This window comes from Taeniopygia guttata, chromosome 3 (assembly GCF_048771995.1).
Source record: "Taeniopygia guttata chromosome 3, bTaeGut7.mat, whole genome shotgun sequence".
Taxonomy (NCBI): domain Eukaryota; kingdom Metazoa; phylum Chordata; class Aves; order Passeriformes; family Estrildidae; genus Taeniopygia; species Taeniopygia guttata.
Window position 1 is genome coordinate 106375988 of NC_133027.1, and position 25230 is coordinate 106401217.

At 38.8% G+C, this 25230-nt stretch overlaps 2 protein-coding genes across 7 annotated transcripts in view; both read right to left on the bottom strand.

The window, feature by feature from the left end:
* Positions 1-7917: 7917 nt before the first annotated feature.
* On the bottom strand, positions 7918-10076 carry LOC140683811 (calcium/manganese antiporter SLC30A10-like). The gene has a single exon (XM_072927585.1). The coding sequence runs from the start codon at positions 9973-9975 to the stop codon at positions 9448-9450; it is 528 nt and encodes a 175-aa protein (XP_072783686.1). The 5' UTR covers positions 9976-10076; the 3' UTR covers positions 7918-9447.
* Positions 10077-14562: 4486 nt separating this feature from the next.
* The window catches only part of EPRS1 (glutamyl-prolyl-tRNA synthetase 1), a 37684-nt gene continuing 27016 nt past the window's right edge, over positions 14563-25230 (bottom strand). For all 6 annotated transcript variants that reach the window (XM_030269145.4, XM_030269143.4, XM_030269141.4 and 3 more), the window contains 11 exons: positions 24447-24656; positions 24232-24304; positions 23405-23484; positions 22977-23078; positions 22263-22418; positions 21950-22147; positions 21424-21597; positions 19041-19201; positions 17524-17602; positions 15212-15276; positions 14563-14937 (listed from right to left, as the gene is read on the bottom strand). In XM_030269145.4, coding sequence (XP_030125005.4) covers positions 14787-14937; positions 15212-15276; positions 17524-17602; positions 19041-19201; positions 21424-21597; positions 21950-22147; positions 22263-22418; positions 22977-23078; positions 23405-23484; positions 24232-24304; positions 24447-24656 — 1449 coding nt within the window. In that variant the 3' untranslated portion in view covers positions 14563-14786. The remainder of the gene's footprint in view (positions 14938-15211; positions 15277-17523; positions 17603-19040; positions 19202-21423; positions 21598-21949; positions 22148-22262; positions 22419-22976; positions 23079-23404; positions 23485-24231; positions 24305-24446; positions 24657-25230) is intronic.

The following is a 25230-nucleotide window of genomic DNA, read 5'->3' on the forward strand; positions in this document are numbered from 1 at the left end:
CACTCACCACCCTCTAATCGATGCCCAGCTCATCCCCCAGCAGCAATCAGTGACTCCTGGCCAATTCCTCTCAGCTTATGTTCTGGAAATTACTCTGTGGTATGGAAGTTCACGTCCTGCCTATCCTGGCTGTGCTCCCTCCCAGCTTCTTGTGCAGCTCCTCACTTGCAGAGCATGGAAAACCAAAAACTCTTTGACTTGGAGTAAGCACTACTCATCACCAACTAAAACATCAGAATGCTATCAACATTTTTCTCATGCTGAATCCAAAATGCAGTACTGTACCAGTTTCTGTGAAGAAAATGAACTATCCCAGCCAAAACCAGGACAACTTCTGACCAGCTCTGCATGCATGGAAGCACCTTCATCTTTGCACTGTGGCTGCTTAGAAGACTCTTGGATATCCAAGCTTTTACTCTTCTCATTATGCATCAAAACTTCCCATCCCCTCTTTATCCAGGTGCCACAATCACTCAAAGACAAACAGCTCTTAAAACTGCCAGGTGAGCAAAGTTACCTCAATCATTCTCATTCAAGAAGTTGTTCCTTTCAATAAGAAGAATAATTCATTCAGGTGAATCTTCAGAATAAAGTATGTGTTATCCCTGTAGCTCTTTTCTGCTTTGATCTCCTTCCACACAGTCCAAAAAAAGGCCATGATCCTGAACATCTGAGTCACTGACCCCACTACCAGTGTTTTCATTCAGGCTCTTCCCCCCCTTCTGGCACTTTCATTCTGCCTGCACAAATTCACCTGCAGTATCAGAACATTTGGTCTCAAAACCTCGCAGAAAGGAACCATGTGTAAGTTTGCTCTGCAGTGTGCTTGGCATCCGTGTGTGTTTTACACTGGCTGTGGACATTCAACAGTAGAATGTTATGATTTCACTTATTCATCCAATCCTGAGATGGCCTGAACAAGCTACATACTATTAAACAAATAAGCAGCCTAAATATCCCAGGCTCTCTATTTACGACTATGCTGAGTTGGAACAAGTTCTTAGGAGATGCAGAAAATGTTGTCCAGCACTTTAGTTTTCTGAATTATTTGCCAGCTTTCGTTTCAGCTACCATGCTGCTAGAAAAGCTGCAGTTTCCTCATCCTAATCAGGAACAGAAATTAGAAAAATTCTTCAGAATTCCTAAAATTATTACAAATAAGAAAACTTCCCTTCTGAACTCCAAAGATGTAATGCACTCCTGTAAGCTTCAAGATCTCTGTGTACCAAGCTTTCAAAGTACTCAACATACCAATTTTTAACACTCAGCCATTGGCAGCCAAGAGTCTCTCCCCACCTGTGGCCATAAGGGGATGCTTAAGTAACAGTAAAACAGGGTGAGTATATATTAAACTTTCCCTTAATACCCTTATTCTTCAAGTATTTTCCAGTTAAGTGAGTTTCTGAGCTAGATATCTGTATCTAGTAGTCCTCAATGGGTTTTTCTTTCATGTCCTAGTCCAGGTTCTCACTAAGAAATGCAGGCTTGGACATGAGTTGGAAACAAGAACCATAGTATAGCATAGTTTGGAACCTCCCTGCCACAGGAAGATACATGGGCAGGTTGCTCAAAGCCCCATCCAACCATCCAACCTGGCCAGGAACACCTCCAAGGATGGGGCATCCACAGCTCCTCTAAGAGGAGCTCTGCCCCCTGTATCTGTGTATGTCCTATTCCTTTGTATCTGCCCTGCATTTTGAAGACTGTGCAGGTTTGTTTCCCTCATCTCCCAACTGCATAGATGGGAACTGGAATGTACTCCAGTGCCTCACCATGCACAGAGTACAGAATTTCTTCCTCATATCTAATCCAAACCTCCCCTCTGCCAGTTTAAAGCCATTGTCCCTTGTCCTGTCACTACCTGCCCTTGTAGAAAGTCCCTCTCTTGCTCTCTTGTGGGCTTCTTTGGATAATGGAAGGTGACTTAAGGTCTTTTCCCTTTTCCAGGCTGAACAGCCTCAACTCTCTCAGCCTATTGCCTCTTTCTCCTTGTTTTGAATCTGAATCCTGATAGTTCCACTTAACATGTTCTTGTTTCAGAAGACAGGACAAACATTCAAGGGCTACTGACCTTCTCTATGCCATACTTTGCTTTGCAGATTTGTGCCACATCCTCCTTAAGTTATTAATTTTCAAGGTGGAAGGTAAAAATCAACCAAATTCCTTCCAGAGAAGCCATCACCAGCCTTTGAAAGTAGGGTATCTCTGTAATTATGAAATATGACAACAATAACAGAGAATGATGGCAATTTTCTTCTATTGCTGAATGAAAATAAGGTCACTCATAGTCTCATGCTTCTGTAGAATTTGGATAGCAAAAAGAATCATGAAAATAAGGAACCATTAGCATTACCATTAAGAGATATCTCTCTTCATTCTGCTTATCAAAATCCTGACAGATTTTATTTTTTAACCCATCATAAAAATCATTTACAACACACATTTCAGGAATGACCTGGAAGAAACTAGAGAATGGAAGAAGCCAATGCCCACACACTGCTGTACATAATGAAGGAGTTACTAAGCTCTAAGGCTGTGGGGAGGAAATATTACATTTGTATTTAAAAGCTGAGGCTGATATTGGGCACATGACATTTAAAGGCAGCATCCCTAGCCTGAAATGCAATAGGTGGCTGTGAGGGGGCCTTTGAGGTTCTTTCCAAGAGAATCTGGTGACAGCCTTGTCTGTGAAGCTTGTGAAGCTTGTTTCTCTAAATTGGGAATCATGGACCAAATGATAGCAAATCTAAATGGAAACCATGTGTTTGGCTTCTGCCACAGATAAATTCAACCACAAAAAGAAGAACAAAATAAGCACTGGCCAACAGACCTACTTGTGGAAGGTGGTTTGTTCCTCATTCCTTGCTCATTTTATTTGTGTCTCCCTCTCACACCTAGAAGAAGAAGATGGGGTTTCTTGGGATAGGCTGAAAGGTGGAATGGCTGGGAAATCTTTAGGTCTGCTTCAACCCAGGGAGCAGAAGCCTAGACTAGCAAGACTTCAGGCTGGGGGAAAGCTTTATCAATGTCCCTGGCAGAGTACAGAGGTGAATGTTGCTGGATTTTTAATCGCAGCTTTTACTCTTCATGACAGTCCTGAAACTGTCCTGGGGAGAAGTTCTGTACTGGAGTTTGGCCTGGGAATGTATTTTTCATGCTCTCCTAAATTTCACTTGAATATATTGGTGGGTCAATCTGAAATTATGAGCCTGTGAGATTATTTGATTCCTAGGCTGCAATGTTTAATTTTTGTTATATTTTTCCCTACTTTAAGATGGTTGTTCAGTTTTTCAGTTACAAATCACCATTCTCTGCACTCAATACCCAGCATAAAAACCTTTTTGCATACTTCAGTCAGTGTCTTCTCTATCACCTGGATAAAGCTTCCTGAAATATTTCACATACTTCACTTTTTAAAAAAAGTATAGTTCTGTTATGTTTATCATATAAATGTGCTTTTGTTTATATTTATATTTACATATGACCCTTTCCAGGCAGCACAGCTCATTGCAAAGAACATGACGATGAGAAAGCCACTCACTGATTTCATCACTAAATTGCATTGAGTCCTACTGCAAAAGCTTCATTTTCTATATCAGCAGCATTTCTAGACTGAAACTGATAACAAACTTATGCCTGTGTCAAACTGTCTGCAGAACAGCCAAATAAAGCAATTGCAGTTAACGTATAAAACATATCAGCCTTAAAAAAATCCCATTGTATTGAAACTGTTTATGACTTTGAACTCAGTCATCTTAGAGTCCTTTTATTTCCTTACAGCTCACCCCAGATACTGTGAGGTAACTCAGAGTCTGTCCATGCCCTTACTAAGGAATTGGCTCAAGGTTGAGAGCGAAGGCAGATACCCAAAGTTCACTGACACTAGCACTGTTGGAATCTAGGTTCAGAGAGTTTAATCTCACCTTTATCTTATTGCATAAACCATCCAGGGATGCTTTGCTTGCTTTACCCAGAGACTTTACTTTTTCATTCTGGACACAATGTATCCTTAAAACATTGGCTTTTACTCACTTTGATGCACAATTTTCTCATTGACAACTAATCCTCAGATTATCTTCTGAAGTTTTTTTGAAGAGCAATCAAAATTCTGACTAAAATTTAGAGGAGGACATTGCTAAATAAACTTTCACAGTCTCTTCCCTTTCCTTTTTAAACTCTTTGTATTAGAGCTCCTCTGAACATAACACAAATCTGGTTACCTTTGCAGTGGCTACTCAGAAAAGCTTTGGAAAAATTTGGTGAGGACTATTTGCCACAATGTTAAACTAAAGAAGATCTTCAGATAAATCTGTATTCAATCTTAGGCATTTGATAAACACTTAAAAATACTTTGAGAGTGTCCCTTGTCCTTTTTATTCCATTTGAGAGGAGTACATCCAGCAAAGCCATAAAATCTAAATATTTTATTACAGTAGGCTCTGTTTACCTGCATGCCAACACATTAACACTTTGGATTTATGGAAATAAGTGCATGAAACAAACATTCCTTCATTTATGCATAATGTTTAGGAGTTGGATGTCACAGTGCACTACAGAGGCAATATAAATCCTGAGGATGAGGATGCACTGTGTCACAGAACTGTCTTTTGGCAAACTCTGGTGCTGTGCATTCTACAATCACCTGAATGAATGCAGCCAGAGGATGAATTGGTGTGAAGTGTTTACTGAAAGGTTGATGCTTTCAGAGAAAAATAAAATCAACCTGTTGGCAAATTCACTCAAAAGAGAGGAAGCACAGAATAATGTTGATCTTGAGGAAAGGATTTTAGGCTTTTCAGGTGTGAAAAGCAGAGTAAGCAAGAGGGTTGTTGTTACAGATGTTGCACTCAAGATTTCTTCCTTCTAATTCCTTAAAAAGGTCTCTGAGTCATCATGACCTGGCAAAATCTGTCACACTTTCAGCAGTGCATTTGAGAAAGAGAGCTATTTCAACCAGGGAACTAATTTTTCTCTTTTAAATGGGGTTAAATTAAGTAATCATTAAATTCTTCAGGCTGACAACCTAAGAAACTGAAATCTTTTGTTCTGGAACGTTAACTCCCAGGCCATTTTTGCCACCTACAGGATGCATTTTTGCAATTGTTGAATCAGAGAGCACAGCTACAAATACAATTGTTTTTTGATACCTGCATATTTTAGCTCACCAGGTCTCTACTGGGAAGGTCTGTGACATTAAGATACAGATTAAGCAGCCATTTATTCACTTATTTTGTTCTATAACGTTTTCAATTCCCCTGGGATCAGCATGTTTGCACCAACAGATGTGAGTATTTAGTCTAGAATATTACAGCAACAAAGTCTTCCCAAATCACCCAGACAATAAAGGTGAGTGCCTCTCTTCATTCACACGTCTGCCCCCAAATGTCTCCTACATACAAAGCCTGGAAAAAAAATTTACCTTGCAGCAAGCCTCAGAATAAAGCAACTCACTTTGCATAGGTCCATAAGGAGAAAGAAGGTGTTTTTTCCATTTATGTGACTGCTAGCTTACTTTCCAGCTCTTATCTGAGAGGCAGGCTGCTAGAGCACACTGAAAAAGGAGAATCAAGATCCAGCAGTGATGCCACAGCAAATTGCACCAAATTGCTAAATTGCACAAACAGGGACATTAAAAGCAAAAGGCACTTGGCTGCTAATATAGAACATAATTTATTTAATGAGCTGTGCAAAGACCATGAGGTCTCTCATGAAAAGATGAGAGCTGCTTCTCCCAGTCTGAGATATTTCATGGGTGGCTCAGTGTCAAGTGGGTTGGGCTGGGTGACATCTTTATTTCCTACTTCCCTCCCCACCTCCCTGTACAGATCACAAGACAACAGAACAAATGTTTACTCCAGGTTAAACCTTTATTTATTTTCTCAAGACAAACAAGAGAGAATTACTATGATCAGACTAATGCGGTGCTTTTCAAACTGTGGTTCCTCTAACAGTTTAAAACTGTCTATAAATGTGCAGAAGAGACAATTGCACTGACCTACATGGACAAGAGTAATTGGGTCTCTGTGTGCAGTAAAACAGGCTTCTGTATTTTTATTACTGATTGTAAGGTGTATGGCCAGTATTAGAATCGTCTGGTATTTATTATGAGAGCATGTTTTTATTTTCATCTGTTTCCTATTCAGCCATGTTCTTCATCTTTGTGCCAAAACTTCCTGTGCAAGATACAAAACCTCAAAAGTGTCAGAAAGCCCTAGCTGAACGTGCTCTGTCATTTCCAACAGCAACAGCAAGAAAAGTCTTCTGTGGATTTCAATTTCTGGGAAAAGTTTCTTAGGGAAGCTTTAGTGTTTCTGTGTTTTAACAAGTATTTCCTGGATTTTAAGCCAGAGCACTAACTAGTCTGTGATACCTTTTGCTGATGGCCCAGCTGGCTCAAACTCTTCTGCACAGCACTTCCTTCAGAGAGTGTAGAAATACCTGTAGTGGCTGGTCTGGGCCAGCACCAAAAGGAAGAACAGGGGCATGTCCTCCCTGTTCTCTTGCTGACCTCTCCTCTTAGTCCTGACTTGGTGTGGGGAACTGCATTTGTCTGAATCAAGTGCAAGGATAGACCTAGAGGACAGAGAGACCTGAATTCAACCTGGTGGGAAAAGAGAGGTGTTTACAGCTGGACAGCTGTAACTTGAACAACTGAGAGAGAGAAAGAGAGGCAAAGGGGAATGGCAGCAGATGAAGACTTAGGGAGTAGGACACAGAGCAAAAGGGTAGTAAAACCCAGAAAAATGAAGGGTGAGGAATTGAAGAGTTAGGGGTGAGAAGCAAAATAAACCTAGCAAATGGATGATGGAGGAAATTGGCTCTGTCTGGGTAAGCAGGGAAGGTAACTTGGAACGTCTCAATTATACTCACTCAACAAGAATATTCATACTAAGATGAGAATTTGGGGAGTGGATCTTGCAATGAGTTAAATGAGGAGTACAGCTGCAGAACAAGGCAAAAAATGGAGAACTGAGTTGGCACCTATAAGCACCTACCTCAGAGTCCACTGGGCTTGTTATAGACACATCTCACTTTCCCTGCTGTCAGCAGCATCCAAGAAAAGCCCACCAGCTAATTGTTCCATCCCTGATGGTTGGCCTTGCAACAGAGCAATGAGATGAGCTGCTGCCTGTGGTGGTGAATTGTGGCACTAATACACACAGAAGAATTTGCTTCAGTGCATTCAGATGCCACCATTGCCCACACAACACACAGTTCAGCACTAGTGGATGGACCTGCTCTCTAAAATTTTTGCTTTGGTTTTTTCAAAGTGATGCAAACAAGAGAGGAGAGGGTGGTTTAAATCCATTCCCTGCCTGGGGAAGAGAGATGTGAAGACAATTGTCCCCTTTCCCTAGAAAGTTTAAGAGGTAGAGAGCTACTCTACAAGCCTTTGCCTTCCAGCAAACCATCACTGATGTCAGGAGCCTGCCCAGCTGTCTCCAAAGGTGTTGCCTATGGAAAGCTGGACAGCAGCAGCAGCACCCAGAGACCATGTCCATCTGTTTGAATTTCTGCTAGTGGTGCTGACACACTAGAAAATTCACCTTGCCTTACAGCTCCAGGAAAGAGCATATTTTCCTCATATGCAGGATGACAAGGGGCAGAGGGATGGAATTCCTCTTTTTTCATGGTTTTTTAATATATCGTTGAAATATATGTAAAACATGCAAGTATACTTTTCAGACTACAGCTATCTGTTCTTTCTTTTGAAAGAAATGTAATAAAATCCCATTCAGATTGAATATAAAGAGGCTTAGAGGAAATAAATGTGGAATTTTACCTAACTGGGAATTGCAAAATTAAGTCCACAAGAAAAGAGTGTTTCCTCTACTGTGTAAAGCATCATTATCTTTCCTGAAGGCACTACTGGAAGCAGAGAAGTTTCACTGTACCAGAAATAAAAAGGCAAAACCTCCAGCAAACCTACACACTATATTTATGGGATAGTATAAAATTCATCCCTGGCTCATGCAACTTAAATTGAGTTGGAAACAAAGTTGAATTACCAGGTCTTTGGACATGGGTCTATTGGAGGGAGAGGGATGAATGTGTTGTCCCAGAAAGTTATTAGGAGCAGGATCCTGGAAATTCAGTGAGATCATCATTAGCTCACACAGTTGCCATTAATTTCACTTAATTCCTTTGTAAGTGCTGATGTGATCCTCCTTCCTGACTTCACTCAGAAGCACAATTTCAGAAACTGCCTTCCAATAAGTCATCATAAATAGAGACTTTGTCACGAATTGCTGACCGTTTTCAGCACAAAAGCCGATCAAATCCCCCAGAAAAATTGCATATCACTAGAAATTTAGAGTAAGAGAAGGTTCAGTTTTAAACAGGTGGGCATATAAACAAGCAGGCACCAAAATCAGTTATGCATCTGGCTTTAATGTTAAGCTGCAATGAAGTTAAAGTTTTAATATGATATGGAGGTACCTCAGAAATATTTTCCAATTTAAAAGTGCATCAGAAAACACATCAACGACTACAACACAAACTAACAAATTTTAATTTCTAATTCCAAAGTCCTGCCCAGCCTGAAAGTCAAACATAAGACTTACCTTACCTCACCTAGAGCAGTATGTAACAGCAGCTGCTTTTTCAGCCAGGCTCTCAGCTTCCCCCCCTGCACATCCAGTTAATACTTTGCCAATATTTGGCTCCTATTCCAACTGAAATATTTCTAGTTTTAAGAAATACAATTGTATGTGTATATAAAAACATTCCAAGAGAGAAAAAAGCTCACATGTATCTTACATCAAATAAAGTCAGAGAGTTTCTCCAGGAATAAAAAAATCAGTCCCCATCTCTCCTCCCAAATGTAGAAATTTTAAAATCCTATGCTAAGAAAAATAAACTGAAAGGCCAAAATTCAATGCACTGAAGAGAAACTCCTGCAAAATATTTCTATGGCCGAGTATGCCCGTTTCTCCTCTGCATGCTCTCCCAAGCACAGGTTAACAAACATCAGTAAAGAATCCTCGGCACTGTAGTCATAGGTCTTTTCAGTCAGTGCCCAAATATTTTCACAACATATTCCCAAAACAAGAAAGGGTGAGACTCTCCTTTTGCTGTTACCTATTCTTTTGTCTCCTGCAAACAGTGAACACTGCTCTAAAGATAAACAGGTCTCTGATAAAAATTACAGCAGAACTACTAAAATATTGAGAGGTGGAGGTGGGGGATGAATGGTATTTCAGGATTAGATATTTTATAACAAGAATCTCCTTAGGGTGGTAGCACAATTTGTCCTGTGCTTGGCCAGCCAGTGGATTAGGGAAGAAATTTCCCTTGCAGATCACTGTATGCTTTGGAAAGACAACACTTAAACTGCCTGCCCTTTACTTACTGATAAACCCCTGTGGCGAGAGCTAGAAACATGCACAGGTTCAGGCATAAAATCCATCACCCTTGCTAACAAGAGTGAAGAAAACTACAATTTCCTCACCCATCCCAGAGAAGCAGTAAATAGTCCCTACAACCAAGCAGAACTGCCAGGGGCAGAGCAGCCGCCTGAGGTTCTTTACCTGTTTCGGTGTCTCCGGGGGCTGCATGACAATAGCAGCACTCCATGAAGATAACGTAGTTCAACACGTTGAAGCCCAGACCCGAAACCCCAATAATGAGGACGAGCAGCGCTTTCTCAGTCTTCTGAGGGTTGATGAACCTCTTGACAGCCTCCACGAAGATGCTGAACATGAGCGCGGTGGCGAAGACGGAGTTGCCGAAAGCCCCCAGCACGTCTGCCCGGCTGAAGCCGAAGGTGCTGGCCTTGTGCCACTTGACGCGGCTGAAGCGGACGCCAACCAGCCCGATGATCATGGAGACCAAGTGGGAGAGGACAGCAAAGGCATCTGAGGCCAAGGAGAGAGAATTGCCCACGTAGGCCACCGAGATCTCAACGGCGAAGACGGCGAGGCTCACCACGCACATGAGGATGAGGCGGCTGCTGCGGCCCGAGTAGCGGCCCATTCCTGCGGCTCCCTGCCCTCGCTCCCGGAATCTGCGGGGACGGCACCGAGCGGGGAGCAGCTCCCTGCCCGCGATCCTGCCCTTCAGCTGTCACTGCTGCTCACGCCTGGGAGCCACTTTTATAGGAAGCAGTAAAACAATAAATCAGTTTAAAGGGCAGTTCGGCAAGATTTGTCATGTGGAGACACCGTGAGGGCTCCAGTCCTGCAGGTGTCCCACCCTCAAGAGGCATTTTTTCCTACAAAACCAAAAATAAACCTAGGAAGGCTACTGGGAGCACCAGCACTTGCTACTCCACACAGCATCAGTGCCCTGAAAAGCTGAGTAAGGCCCAGACGGAAGAGCATAAGAAGGTGGCTCAGAATTTTAAGTGGTTAGAAAAGACCTCTCTTTTGCATAAAACTCTCCTCTCGTGTCTATTCCTGTTGCCATTTCTGTTGTCAGTAATTTTAGTATTTAAAAAAATCTTACTACACGCCTGTGCAAAAAGACATTTGAAATCCATGTTGGGTGGACATGATTTTTAAGAACACAACAATCATGAACTGCTTGTGAGACTCACCGAAGATGTTGTACATAGAACAAGCTTCAAAGACAACTGAACTGATCTTGCATTTTAACAACCTAATATTACAACTATACAACTTCTTGTACTTCTTGGCACATTTTAACATTGCTCATGTATATGGAGAAATTTCTGAGGCCATTTTCTAAACAAACTTCCAATAGACATGGAAGTTGAGGCTTAATAATAAACCCAAAGCACGTTGGTTTTCTCCCACTTTGAAAACCTGTCTCAAAATCTCAAAGCAATTCTTATACACTTGCACATAAAAGAGTTGGGGAAAGCACAACCAGAAGTTCAATCTGCTGACGTCCTAACTTGCACTTTGTGCCATTTCTGGAAAATAGATCCTGAAGCAGTAACATTTTTTTGTCACTCACTGCAGTACCTGTTGAGCTCTGAGTGTGCACATATAAACACAAACTCACAAACTACCACTAACGGTACGCCAGGCAGTATGGGCCATAAGACCAGGTGTTTTTCTTGAAAAGTTTATGATCCAACTTTTTATTTAAAACACCCGCCTGTGTCCATATATGCACACAGTTAGTTATGAGGTAGGACAGAAGGAAATTGCATTAATTACATGCAGTACAGCCATGGAGAGATAAGATAATATTGATAACCTGAGCTGACCAATTGTCCCTGCTGGCCTTAGGCTTGCCAAGGTGAATTAACTTTAGGTTAAAAACAAACACACACCCCTACATCTGGATTTTTGCTTGCAGGGTTTCAACAGCCAATATATTTATGTTCAAAGTCCAGTTTGTTAGAAGTCTTTCCTGCCAACATACATAATTTTTAACATTTGGTCATTTGCCTACCCACACACTGCAGCTGCAACTCAAGGGTTCCCCTCCCCCTGTCATTTTAAGAACACCATTAAGCCTGGAAGGGTGGATTACTAGAACTAATTACAACATTGATAACTGGCATTTACTCATCTTCCTTTTCATCTTCTCACCAGTGTCACCACTTTTACCCCAGTTATTTCCACAGCATTTTTTTCCTTCTTGTATTAAAGTGATGTTTAACTACTTATTTTATTTCCAGAACTACAGAGCATGAATGGCGAGAATTTTTTTTCATGTTATTCTCCTTTCAGTGGGTACAGACCGAGGTCAAACTTCAGTGGTCTCAAAAGCCCTGCCTTCCACAAAGTTGTGATTACCAAAACAAGAGATAAATGAAGCAGTCCCTTTGCAGCAGAGCTAAAATGTTCACCTGTGCTCTATTTCCAAAAAGGAGCTGCTACTGCAACATTAAGGCACTTTCCTAACACAATTTAACCCAAATTTATCAGTATATAAGAACTAAAGAACACCAGGAATTTTGCAATTCTATTATAAACACAAAGATGTATCATTTAATCAACAGCAATGTATTATTCCAATTCATAAACCTATTTTTCTAACAGACAGAATCTATGCAGGGTCTGAATGTTTTTGGTTTTTTTCCTATAATGTTCACAGATAGCTCAGGTTGTACTTTTGGCAAAAGGATAGTTGACATGGATGTTACCCCTCCCAGGCAAATATTAGCCTCCTTGCGGAAGATCATCACAGGGACATCTGCATATGAGGTATCAACATTTCAGACTCTTCAAGCCTTATTATGACCAGGAAGAAATACGTTAAGGAAAAGTAAGATGGGAAAAAAAAAAAGAAATTAAAAAAAAAAAAAGCTGGCTGTTTGTGAAATGTCTTCAAACAAACCCATTTGTAGGCTCAGAGCAACTCATTTCTAAGAATAGTGTGTCAACATGTTTACTCGAGGATTTGATCCAGTCAACTGGTTGAAGGTTGACTGTTTGTTTAAACTGATAAGGTCAGAGGATGTATTTAGTTTTGCCTTTCCTTTGTTCTGAGTTACTATGAGCTTCCACATCAGATTTTTAAAATATGGGTGTTGTAGAGCATTTCAGTGGGAGCTGTGAGTGCTCATCTATTCTTAAAAATCTGGCTTGCTCTGCCAAAAAATCTGGGCACATTCCTGCGTTTTATACTCTAAGATATCCCTCTCCAGGCAACTTTTAGTCACCAATCATTTCAGGATGTGAAAACATCACTCTGGTGCTATTGCTCACCCTCTTTCTCAAAGTACAGTCCCAGCCAGCATCAGAGGCAGCACACCAGGACACAAACCTTAGGGACACTCATCTGCTTTGTCAACTTAATCCAAAGGTAAATGCACTAACAAATCCTTCCCTAAATCTTTTGCCCATTACTACACCTGAGAAAATATCTACACAAATGCAAGACAGGTAATTTTAAGATGCAATTGAAGCAAACCCTTCAGGACTAATCATAATCCAAAGAATATTACAGCAAATTTCCAAGTTTCAAGCACTCTGAACAAGCTGATATGAAATATTTAAAATTTTTTGTACTTTTCTGTGGAAAAAGTGGGGCACAAGGTACACAGTCCTAAAGTGGACAGGCCAGGTTCAAATTTTAATATTCAAAATTTTGACTAGGAAGGCTGACTTCAGGAATCTGGGGAAAAGCAAATATTCTGCATGTCTTTGAAAAACAGAGATCTGGCAGTAGCACTCTTAAGTCTCCTGCATGCTTTAGACTATGGCTGCTTCATAAAACCAGGTTTTTGGAAACAGGCAGCCATGTAGTGTTGGGCCAGGAAGTATTTGGGGAGGATCTTACTGGTCCAACTTTTTAATGATCAAGTTTTCACTCTACTCTTTCCAGGGGAAGGTGTTCATGTAGAGAACCTTCAAACATACAGAAAGAAAAAAGTAATAAATCAAGCGTGTGTCATCTAACCAGTGTTTTGTGCCAGGGACACCTCTTTATTTTTTAAAGCCAATCTTGTGCTCAGAGTGGAAGTGATACTATTTTAAAAACGATTTTGCAACTCTGTAACAACCAGCCTCCTCTGCTAGAGTAACACTTGGTAAGTGTAGGAAAAGCAGAAAAGGTTTTATGAAACATGTTGTAGATACAACCACAGGCTAAAATCTCTAGCACTGATCTTAACTCTCTTCAGATTGCATTTGCATTACTCATTGCAGTATCACTGTCAGACAGCCATAAAGCCCAGTTTGCAAAATAAGAAAAAACAGAGCTTGGCAAAATGTCTGCAAGAAATGGCCACCACCCACATCTTGCTACAGGGCATCATTTAATCCTTCAAATTTGCTTTACAAGGGGTGAAAAAATCTGGGAGGTGATTCTTTCCCTGTACCTCTTGTGAGATCCCACCTGGAGTGCTGTGTCCAGCTCTGGGGCCATCAACATAAGAACAATGTAGAGCTATTGGAATGAGTCCAGAGAAGGGTGATAAAGAGACCCAGAGGTATGGAGCACCTCGCCTGTGCAGACAGGCTGAGAGTTGGGGTTGCTCAGCCTGGAGCAGAGAAGGCTTCAGGGAGACCTCAGAGCTCCTTCCAGTACCTAAAGGAGCCTACGAGACACCTGTAGAGGGACCAACAAGAGCAGTAGTGATAGGATAAGGGGGAATGGCTTGAACTTGAAAGAGGGCAGATTCAGGTGAGATATTAGGAGGGAACTCTTGACTGTGAGTGTGGTGAGGCATTGGAACAGGGAAGTTGTGGATGCTCCATGCGTAGAAGTGTTCAAGGCCAGGCTGGATGGGGCTCTGACCAAATCGGTCTAGTGGAAGGTGTCCCTGTCACAGCAGGGGAGATGGAGTGAGATAATCTTTAAGGCCCCTTCCAATCCATTTAAAATTTTATGTTTTTATGAAAATATTCTTGAAAGATCTGGCTTCAGAAGGGAGTTTTCTAAAGGTAGTAATTACTATGCCTACAGGTTAGCAACAAGTGTCTACTGAAAAATTTGAAGGCAAAATTAAAAGCAGATGTTTTATCTAGGAAATAGATGTCAGCACGCTAAAGTGTGCTGTAGTTTTTATGACATTCTCTCCAACCTTTCAGGCATTTTCTCAATGCACAAGGAAATGCATGCACCAAACCAGACAATAAAACACAAGCAAATACCTATTCCTCCCTACTGAGCAACACAGAAAAAACCCACCACAGCATGTTACAGCTCACAATACATTTTATTTTATTGGAGATGTTTACAGAAAAGTCTGTGAATTACTGCTAGCCTAAGACTGACCATTGGGGAGCCGGGTTATGGTTTATGGCTTTGTCTTTGAATTATTTAAAAAGGTCACAAAACCGATTGAAGTTTAAGGGGCTATTTCAGTCTTATTAAAAAAAGTTCAATTCACAGATAAAGGAGAAGGTTCTTCCACTAGTGATTTAGTAGCTACGACCAAAGAGGGTGTAGAACTTGGCAGGGTTTTTGCCGCACACACATCTTGCTCCAGGCTGGAGCTCACGGAGTGGCTGGAAAGGTATGCAGAGGCTTTTTGCTCCCATGGATGGAGCACCAGGCTCAAGATCTTGATCCCTGAAACAAAAGGTTATTAATAAATAAATGTATTCATAAATAAATGTTTCTATTAAAAAATCGAAGTGCAACAGAAGTGTATTATACACGAAATTTTAAAATCACATTAATTCTTCTGAAAGTTCCAGAGCTAAGGAAGTAAATATATTGAATTATGTAGGGCAGCAAGAGTCTGTACATAAGTGTACCCAAAGGCATCTTGCATTCCTGTTTTATATTCAAAATATTTTGATTTTGATCTTGGTAAATACTCTCCAGTTCAGTTATATTTTACCTGGCAGTGGTCTTCTTGATCCAATCTTCACACTCAATTTCCCCACAGAAAGGGATTTGTACAATCTGAAGGGAGAAGAGGAGAGGAGAGAGAAAAACCCAACAGTTATACATGTAAAAAAAATAATCTTTGTCTTTGGAAGATTCCTAAACCTTCAGATCTCTCATATACAGATCTCAAACTGGGAAAGCTTCCAATTAATACAATTGAATTTTAATAGCTCTTCTTCATCAGAGCAATAGATAAGCACAGTCATCCCTCCACAGTGCAGTATGGAAAATCCTACACAAACCCACAGTATCATTTAATTTTTTTTTTAACCAGATACATCTTTCTTCTGTGAAAAGTATAAACATTCTTTTTTATTAAATGTTCTGTTTTTAGGAAAAGTTTCAAATTTTCACACTACTGAACAAATGCTCGCCTTATACACTGTAAGACAGTACCGTAACAAAGTTCCCATTTTAATTCCATTACTATGAATTTTCTTTTTTTCTGAGTGTATATCATTTTAAGAAAATAGAACTGCCAACAGCACATTTTTCTCGGGGGCGTGAGGGCGGGTGTGCAGCTTCCTGCTGTCTCCTTCACTTAGTTTAACTGAAGAAAATGAGAATAAGGCTGAAATAATAACGTCACACATTCCTCACTGCACTACTCTTAGCTATGGTAGCACATCTCTTGCCCCTAGTTTTATATTCAGTTTTACTGATTTTTTTTTTATTTTTAATGGACTTCCACAGAGAAAATTCAGTTTGCTACCAAGAGGTAGCATTACTGTTAAAAAGACCCCCTACACACATTTGAACACTCATGAAATGCTGATAGCTGAAGGCAATCTCAGCTACTAAATTCAGCCTTTATTCATTTTAATTCTATCTGAACTGTGAATCAGGTTTACTCAGTGTATCTTTCTTTCACCTAATTTACATTCTTACTGCAAAATTATCAATTTGCCATTAACTGGAACACATCTTTAGTAGACTTCATTTTATAACTTCACCTTCTTGCAACTGAAAAAAGGAATTATTATCACTCTACTACACTTAATCTTTTGCTAGTGAAATGAAAAACAGTGCACATTTTTAAAGAGCTAAGAGTCTGCAATGCCATTAAGAGAAAAACAGCAGCAGGAATTAAACAGGAACATTTACTTAATCTTAAAAATTTTTCTCTTAAACAGTACTAACAGAGCGTAATTTCAAGTAATTCAGAATACATATGCTATAAAATTATGTTAATACAAGAAAAATAGGTAGAGAATGAAACAAAAACAAAATGACAATTTTTTTCTTTTTTTTTTTTTCATTTCAGATATGCAGCTCATAATAAATTCATATAACCTAAGTACCAAAACAGTGGAAGTATCCAACATGGAATGTAAAATTATTTGTTCACATTTCCAAGGTTAACTACATTTAGACTACATTAGAATTCTAAGTATTACAAAATCAGCTTAATTCTCTTTGTCATATCTAGAATCTAGTTGCATACAACAGTGAGTGCTGGACATGGCTAAATCAGTCCCTCTTCTGAAGTCCATCATTATTCCTTTAAATTTTGTTCTAAATTAGATATAAGTGCAATATAAATACAAGAAAATAGTATAATGGAAGGTCAAGCCTAACCAGGAATAACTTAAAATTATTTTTGAAGTTTAACAGAGTATTTATCAATTCCCGGCACTTGTACATTTTTCATCAGGAATTTTGAAGTTTTCAGAGTGGATCTAATCCATACACAACCCCCTGAGCTCTCTTTATAAAACACACAACCTTACTAAGTAATGTTTGGGATCCTACCCCTTGAACATACTAATCCAAATACATAAACAATTTTCCACCCTGATCTGTGACAGAATTTCAGGGTTAAAAAATTCTGTCAGCAGCTCTTTGTAAAACAAACAGCAGCTCAGTTCTGTGCTGAAGGCTTAATCTCTCATCTAAACTTCAATACCTTTTCAAAGATGTTTAGATCAGTAGAGCTCACTCATCCATATGATGGGTCATTTTTACTATAAATCCAAGGAAGTTTCTGACTTGCAGTAACTCTCAAATGAACCCAATGGCTTCTACTCAAGTCATAAAGGTAAAATTTCCTTGACGTAAATAGCTTGTACTTTAAACTCTTACCTGGACCTTTATACAAGACACAGTAAGTGTTTTGTCACTGCATTATAATAATGACAGTGAAGTTATTGTAATCTGAATGTTTACAATACTCACTCTTTAAAGCATATTCTGATAAAACCATTATTTATAAGGGATAAAAAGGGTTTGAAGCACAAGAATAGAAGTGGTAAATCCCCTTACCTTTCCTGAATCAAGCTCTTTTTGAAAGTCCTCCATATTACTGGCCACCACCATATGACTCTTTAGGTCCTCAGATGCCCTAAGAAAAGGAAAAAATTCAGTCAGGGCAGATTTATTCACATAAACTCTCTGGCCCAATGAACTGAATTTTCAGAGCCAGTCAAAACAAAAGGTTACAAAAAGAGCTATATATTTATTAGAATCTTCCTAATCAGGTTATGTCTTTCTACCACTGATCCTCAAGGAGGCAAAATTTTGATTAATTGCTGCACGTTTCCCTGTGTTCATTCATACTGTTGTGCCCATCAGTTAAACACTGACCTAAAGCAGACAGAAATAAACCATATGGATGTATATTTTGCTTTTTAAATTATCTTCTAAATCTAAGTCACAAGATGCTTTTGAACTAGGTAAAAATATTCTGCCTGTAAACAATTTTGATCACCAGAGAAGGAAATAGAAAAGCTCATCTGCCACAGTGCTGTGTCAACACTCTGTTCTCTTGGTGGACTTAAAAACAACAATTAGCAATAACAGATCTGTGAGGGATTTTGGCATTTGCAATAAGGGCCAACAACAGTTTCAAAAGTATTTGACTGCATACAAGAAAACAGTCTTGTGAAGGTCAATAAGGTCTTAAAATACACTTCTGGACACAGAACTTCAGCTACTGAAGTTACTTGGACAGCTTTGTGTCTTTCAAAATTCTGCACCAAAAGTATCTTTCACAAATGAATCCTGTACAAAAGATCATGAAATTATTAAGGCTGGAAAAGACTTCTAAGGTCATTGACTCCATCCACTAAGCCAACACCGCCAGGCCCACCATGAAACCATGTCCATATGCACATTTATATGTTTTCTGAACACTTTCATGGATGAGTATTCCATTACTGTGCTGGCAGCCTGTTTCAATGCTTGACCACACTTGATGTGAATACGTTTTTTCCAATGCCCAATCTAAACCTCCCCTGGCTCAACCTGAGGTAATTTCTTTCCTCTTGTTCTGTCAAGTTACCTGGGAGAAGAGATCAACTCTCACCTGGCTACATCCTCCTTCCAGGTAGTTGTAGAGATTTATACAGTCTCCCCTGAGTTTATGTTTCTCCAGAAGAAACACCCCTCCACTCCTTCAGTCACCCCTCACAGGATTTGTGCTCTACACCCTTCACCAGCTCTGCTGCCCTTCCCTGGGCAGTGTTAAGGTCATTGGTCATATAATGACCAATGGGTCACACCTATTTATGGTGTATTTATTTATTAATAATACACGTGAACTCGTGGATGTATTTTTTAAAGCAAGTTCACAACCTTTTACCTTCCATTTCATAAGAACAACAGACAGCCTCTATCGCTGAATGTGAAGGAGTTTAAGAGGCAGAAAATTACATGACACAAACAGGAAGACGAGCCTAACCTGTCTCTCTCCACAGATAAACCATTAATGTGAGAAGTTCTTCTGACAGATGAAAGGCATCTGTGATTAGCAGAGCCATTTACTGTAACTCTTACTTTACCTGCTGTAAAGGTTTGCATGGATCTCCTCCAAGATCTGCTTAAGTTTCTCTTCTGCTTCATGTTCAGACAATGTCAGCTTCTGCCCTGTGTCTCTTCTAACAGCTACAAACTGTTGGCTCTTCATGTCTCGTGGTCCTACTTCAACCCTGACTGGCACACCCTTCATGGAAAAAAAAATTAGATGTTCTGATTAAGAAGTAATTCTCAGAAGAGTTCATTTTCTCTCTCTCTGTGGCTCTTTTTTTTTTTTGTTTTAAAGTCCAGTCTTAATACAGGGTCACTTGATACATTTAAGTTTCCTTGGAAAAAAAAAATCATGATATATTACAAAGCTTTTAAGATTTCTGTCTTTCCCATCCACATTCTCTTCACTTGTGCCTTCTACCTTGCTTCACTAGCTTGAAGACTGCATCAGTGCAAACATGCAAGTGCAAGCATGAAGCACCTGAAACTGCACTAATGTATCCCACATATTGCAAATCATATTTTTTAAGTCTGAATAATTAAGACTTCTACAGCAATTATAATGTTCTAGTTCATCCAGTAATACATTTAATTCTGTTTTCAAATAATGCTTTCAGTAGCATTCAACAGGTATTTTTTTTTAACAGCAAACAGCAAAAGTTCTGTTAAATACAGCCTAATATCAACATTAATTGCATAGGATATTTGACTACAAACAGCTAATTGCTTTAGCAAAGCAAGTAATTTCAAGTACATCAGAGTTTATCATATCAAAGTTTATAAACTTTGTTGGTAAGATGTAATTTCTCATCCCCAATACACCATGAGACAAAAATATTTCCCATGTTACTGAAAAGAGTCAGTTGAGAGCCTATCATGTAACTTATTTTCTCTACATCCTAACATGTACCCCAGAATATTCACATTTTTTCACAGGAAATTAAAAGAGTGAATGCAAATATATTCTGGAGAATTGTTCCCCCTGCAAGGAAATTGAATCAATAAGTTTATAAGCTAAAACCATTGCACAGTGTTCAAGAGATGAACAAGACAATCAAAATCTGTACCCAAGCTTTCTATGCATTGTGTACTCTGGAATCTCCTCAGGTTCACAGCTTCCAAATGATTCCCTACACTCCCTCTGCCCCCACTACCTTATTTATGCTAAAAAGGTGAATAATACAGTAAAATCCATCTGATCAATGAACTATCTACTACTGCTGCACAGCTACATTAAAAGCTATTCAAAACTGTTTTCAACAAGCAATTCAAACTGAATATTCTAGTTTATGCCCACAAAACATTGTCTCCATAATGAAAACCTGGAAGAGAGTATCCAATACTTATAATTGTAATACTACTCAGTGAAAGAATACTTCATGATCCCTCAAACTAATACCAGACAATACAAAAGAAGAACCAGTGACTTGGTTATTTCTAGGAAGCAACATCAGAAGTCTGCTAAGTTGAAAAGTACATAAGCCAAAACATTTTCCTGTTAATTCTTGTACTTCTTATTCCAGCACCTTCACATTTTTTACCCTATGAAATTCCTTACACACTCAATAAAACGAGTGTATTGCTCCTGCAATGAGCGTGAAGATGCAGTTTAGGTATTATGTTGGGCACATTAGTAGATTTTATGAAAAGCATCAAGTTTACCTTGTGCTGTGTGCCTCCTCGAAAAACCTAATTTTATTTAGAAATTTTTCCAACATGGTATTAGAGCTCCATTAAAAAAAAAAGGTTACACAAAGGGAAGAGAACTTTGAGACAATTGGAACTTTGAACAATTTGGGTCACTTCTATCAGGTTACTTTGAAGATTAACATATTGAAGCTGATTTTGAATTCAGAATAAAAATATGGTTTCATAACAACACTCAACACATCATTAAATTTTTAATTACCACTATTACCATTGTTTTATTCTGCTCACTATTTCTGTTTTGTAAAAGCCTCTTGTATTAGAGGAAGCAGAACTGTTCCTCTAAAGTGCTATATGTCAGGAACATGGCAATTTTGAAACAAAAAAATTGCTCCTTTCTTTGCTGCCATCGCAGGTCTATCTTCTCTGTTCTGCTGTATGCACCGAAGGCTCTGCTTTGAGTCAGGACACACTGAAGTATTAGTACTCATTGTAAAAAATGCAAGTAATTTATGCTCCTAATTTAAATTTTTAGGTATATACATAGAGCCCTGGAGATATAAAAATCCCTAATGACATGGAAATCCTAGCAAACAGAACAAGTCTCAGAAAACATCTTTTCTTCATTTATTCACAAACACAATCACTGATTATCAGGCAGCAATTCTTAATTTACAGAATACATTTGCCTTCAGAACACAGGGCATACATAGCATACCTCATATATGCCCCTCACCTAGGCTTCAAAACACCTCCTGGAAGGAAAAGTACCTTAAGTTCCCAGTGGTTGAACTTCCAGCCAGGTGAGTAGTTGTCTCTTAAATCAGCCCGGACACGGATGTTCACAGCAAGCAGCCTGCTACGATATTCATTACATTTCTTCAACAGAGCCTCTCTGTCGCCTTCAGAAAGGGAGTTTGTGATACCACAGGGAATAATTACAACCTGCAATAGAACAGGACATGTACTTTATGCTACAAAATTAGCTCATAGTTATAAAAAACTTGAAACCAAAATTGTGGCCCTATATTCCAGCAATTTTCTTCATGCTCTCAGAAATGAAAGCTATATTTCCCTTTTCATACTAATGGCACAGATAACATTACTTCAAATGGATGAACTATCAAAGGGGACTGGTCCACCACAAGTATCCTAATGATTTATATTAACTTCACACAGCTATTGTGTAACTAGATAGATCCATCCGATATTAAGTCTTCCAGCTGCCTGATATAAAATGCTCATGAATTCCAAGAGAAGAAAGGAAACTAAAGCAGTTTAAGGCATTTTTACACACCTGAATACAGGCTACACGAGGTGGGAGTACCAATCCCATGTTATCTCCATGAATCATTGTCATTACACCAATAGTCCGAGTTGTAATGCCCCAGGAATTCTGATAAGCAAACTGTTTTTCTCCTGGCTTCTTGGGATCTTCAAACACAATTTCAAACATCTTTGAGAAATTCTGCCCTAAATGATGTGACGTTGCTCCCTGAAATAGATGCACACAGAAAATTCTATTCAGTGGAAAGCTAAGTCTATCAAGCATCAGTTTGAATACTTAATCTTCCTATATTTAATGAAAAAATATTTTAATAGGTAAATACCTGGATAGCTCTTCCACTGGCAGATATAAATGCCTCTAAAGTAGTTGTATAATCCCCCCCAGCAAACTTCTCCTTCTCTGTCTTCCTTCCTTTCACAACAGGTATTGCCAAGAGATCTTCATACACCCGAGCATAGAGATCAAGTATCTGCAGCACCTACGATGAACAAACTATCTTCAGAATTACTCAGTATTTTGCATTTGTTACATCATGAAATATTTTTACATGACAGGGTCTGAAATCTTAAAAATTTGACACTCTCTCAAGATTTTGTTTAGAAACTAAGATTTCTTCAATTAGTTTAAACTTTGGATGCTATTTTCCCTGAATCAAAAAGCAACAACTCTAAGTCATGACAGACAACAAGAAAGTTTTAAAACTGAGCAAAGAAAGTTTTAAAACTTCTAGCAGTAAATACATGGATGCATTATTTAAATTTTTAAGGAAAATTGATTTTTAAGTATTTTAAGAAAAATAATTTTCAGGAAAGCACATACTATATATCACACTCTTCAAACTCCCTATATTGATTGTAGAGACTGAAGCCTCAGAAATGGGTTACATCTGAGAAAAAAATGGGTTCTAATAAACTTGGCCTTTAAAAGGGCTCTCTAAAAAAACATTTCCTCAAGGTCTCAGTACAAAGATTTGTTTGTGTTGCTATGGAGTAAGATAACTTCCTGAAAGGAGAAGCACCAGTGCATTTGCTTTTACCTCCTCTGCTGCTTCTTCATATGTTGCAAATGCTGTGTGACCCTCCTGCCAAAGGAACTCACGAGTGCGAAGGAAAGGCTGGGGATGTTTGAACTCCCAGCGCTGTAGGGGCAGAAGCAAAAAAAATTTAGCACTATGAAGTGTCAAATTATTGTTAAAAATAATGTTTATAAGCAAGTATTAGAAAATTCTCAATAAAGACAAAAAAGCCAACTAGTTACAGATTTCTACTTAATACAATCAACCATGCACATTGATAAAGAATGTTTTATTAGAAACACTGAGAAAAACATATCATATAAACCATGGTAATAATTTTGCCTTGAAATATTGCTGTGACCATTATGATCATGCCAAGTCCACAGAGAACACCTGTCCTACACTGCACTTGTGATAAAAAGAGGTACTCAGGAATTGTGTACACATACCACAACACTGCACCACTGATTAAGCTTGATAGGAAGATCCCTGTGTGACTGCACCCACTTTGCATAGGAAGGATACATGACTGTAAAAAGAAAGCAGCTTTGAGTCTCCACACAATAAAGATATTTATGTCAAACTTTTCTTTCTATTACATATAAACTTAACATTCTCTGCTGTGAGAATTATGCTTTTATGTTTCATTTCCTTTAAAATACATTTTTTTGTCTTAATATATAATATTTTCATCAGAGTATTTCCACTTTATCCCAAGTCTCTGCAAAAAAGCTTGGCTGCTGCTGGTCAAAGTACAATCCAAAGCTTATTATTTAATGACACTGGGTTTGAATCACTGGCTTACAGTATGGTAAATACACCTGGGTTCACAAATAGGGACTCCCTGACTTCAAGATTTCAGGATGCTATACTAGACCTGACTCAATTAAAAATTCATGCGGGCTTAGGTCTTAAAATGCTTGTTTAAATTACTCAGAGTAACAGTTACTGTCAAAACACATGCAAAACTGAAGTGAATTATGAGTTGAAAAAAATTTTTTATAAACATTATAAACCAAATAATCAAATGTGTCTTCAGACAAAGTAAGTCAGTCTTCAAGATATTAATGAAAAAATTCCTGAAGAAGTCTGCATTTCCTAAAAGTGTCTATTTAAGGGAACATATAATGTGGATTTGCTATGAGCAGCAACAAGATAAAGAGTGGGAGAAAAATGAGGGCTCCCACTTTTCAGAAGGGACTCTTGTCTATCAGCTACACTATACACAGAACTTCACATATAAGTTTACAACCAAACTACATGAAAAGAGACCCACCTGTTTCACTTGTGGGACGTATAGCAATTGGTTCAGCCAGTTCTGTTTTCCCAGATCTTGTGACCCAAGCGACCTAAAAAAAGGAGAAAACAAAAAAAATCAAACAATTTGTTTGGGAGAAAATCCTCTAGCCCCAAACTTACTTTCATACACAGCTGCAGACTAAGTGGTTGGGTTTTCTTACAGTCAGACTAAAATAAAGTTTTGAAGTGTACCTCAGGAGCAAAGTCAGCAATATGAGACTTCTCTGTCTCTAGGGCAGCCTGGGACACAAACATGGGGAAGTAGCAGTTTTCCACTCCAAGTTTCTTGATCTCTGCATCAAAGAAGTCTTTGATGGCTTCCCAAATAGCGTGAGCCCAAGGACGAAGAATGTAACAGCCACTGACATCGTAGTATTCAATCATCTCTGATTTTGTGATCACCTTGCAAAAGATTAATCAAAGGCCGAAGTTTCAGTTTGTACACAGAGAACATTCAGTAATTCAGGTGTGTGTTATGCAATTCAAGAGAAGTCTCCTACTTAAAACTGCTCAAATTGTTAGCAGCTGAGATATACTCTAGGGTCAGTTGTGTTACCTAGAGAAGGTTAACCAGAAACATTAAGTTTAATTATAGGTCTGAGTACTGTAAACACTTAACTAAAACTGAATTTCATGAATCCAAGTAAGAAACTATAGTTACTTTCCAGAAACACAAAAACTGCACCTCTGTAAGAAATGTCTCTAGCTCATGTCAGAAGAGACTTTTATTCCTTAGAGTACAGGCAAAAAATATTATTGATAGGAAATATACACCACTGACAGCTACTTACAATCACTCATAACAAGACTAATCTTAAGTAATCATCTCTACCTGGGCTGTTTTCAATCTCACAAGCCAGCAAAATTGGTCAGTATCAGCATATATTAAATTTTGTTATGCATCACCTTCAGCTGAAATAAAACTCTCAGGTCTGTGAAATTCCTGTAATTTCAATTAAGTTTTTTACTCTTGACA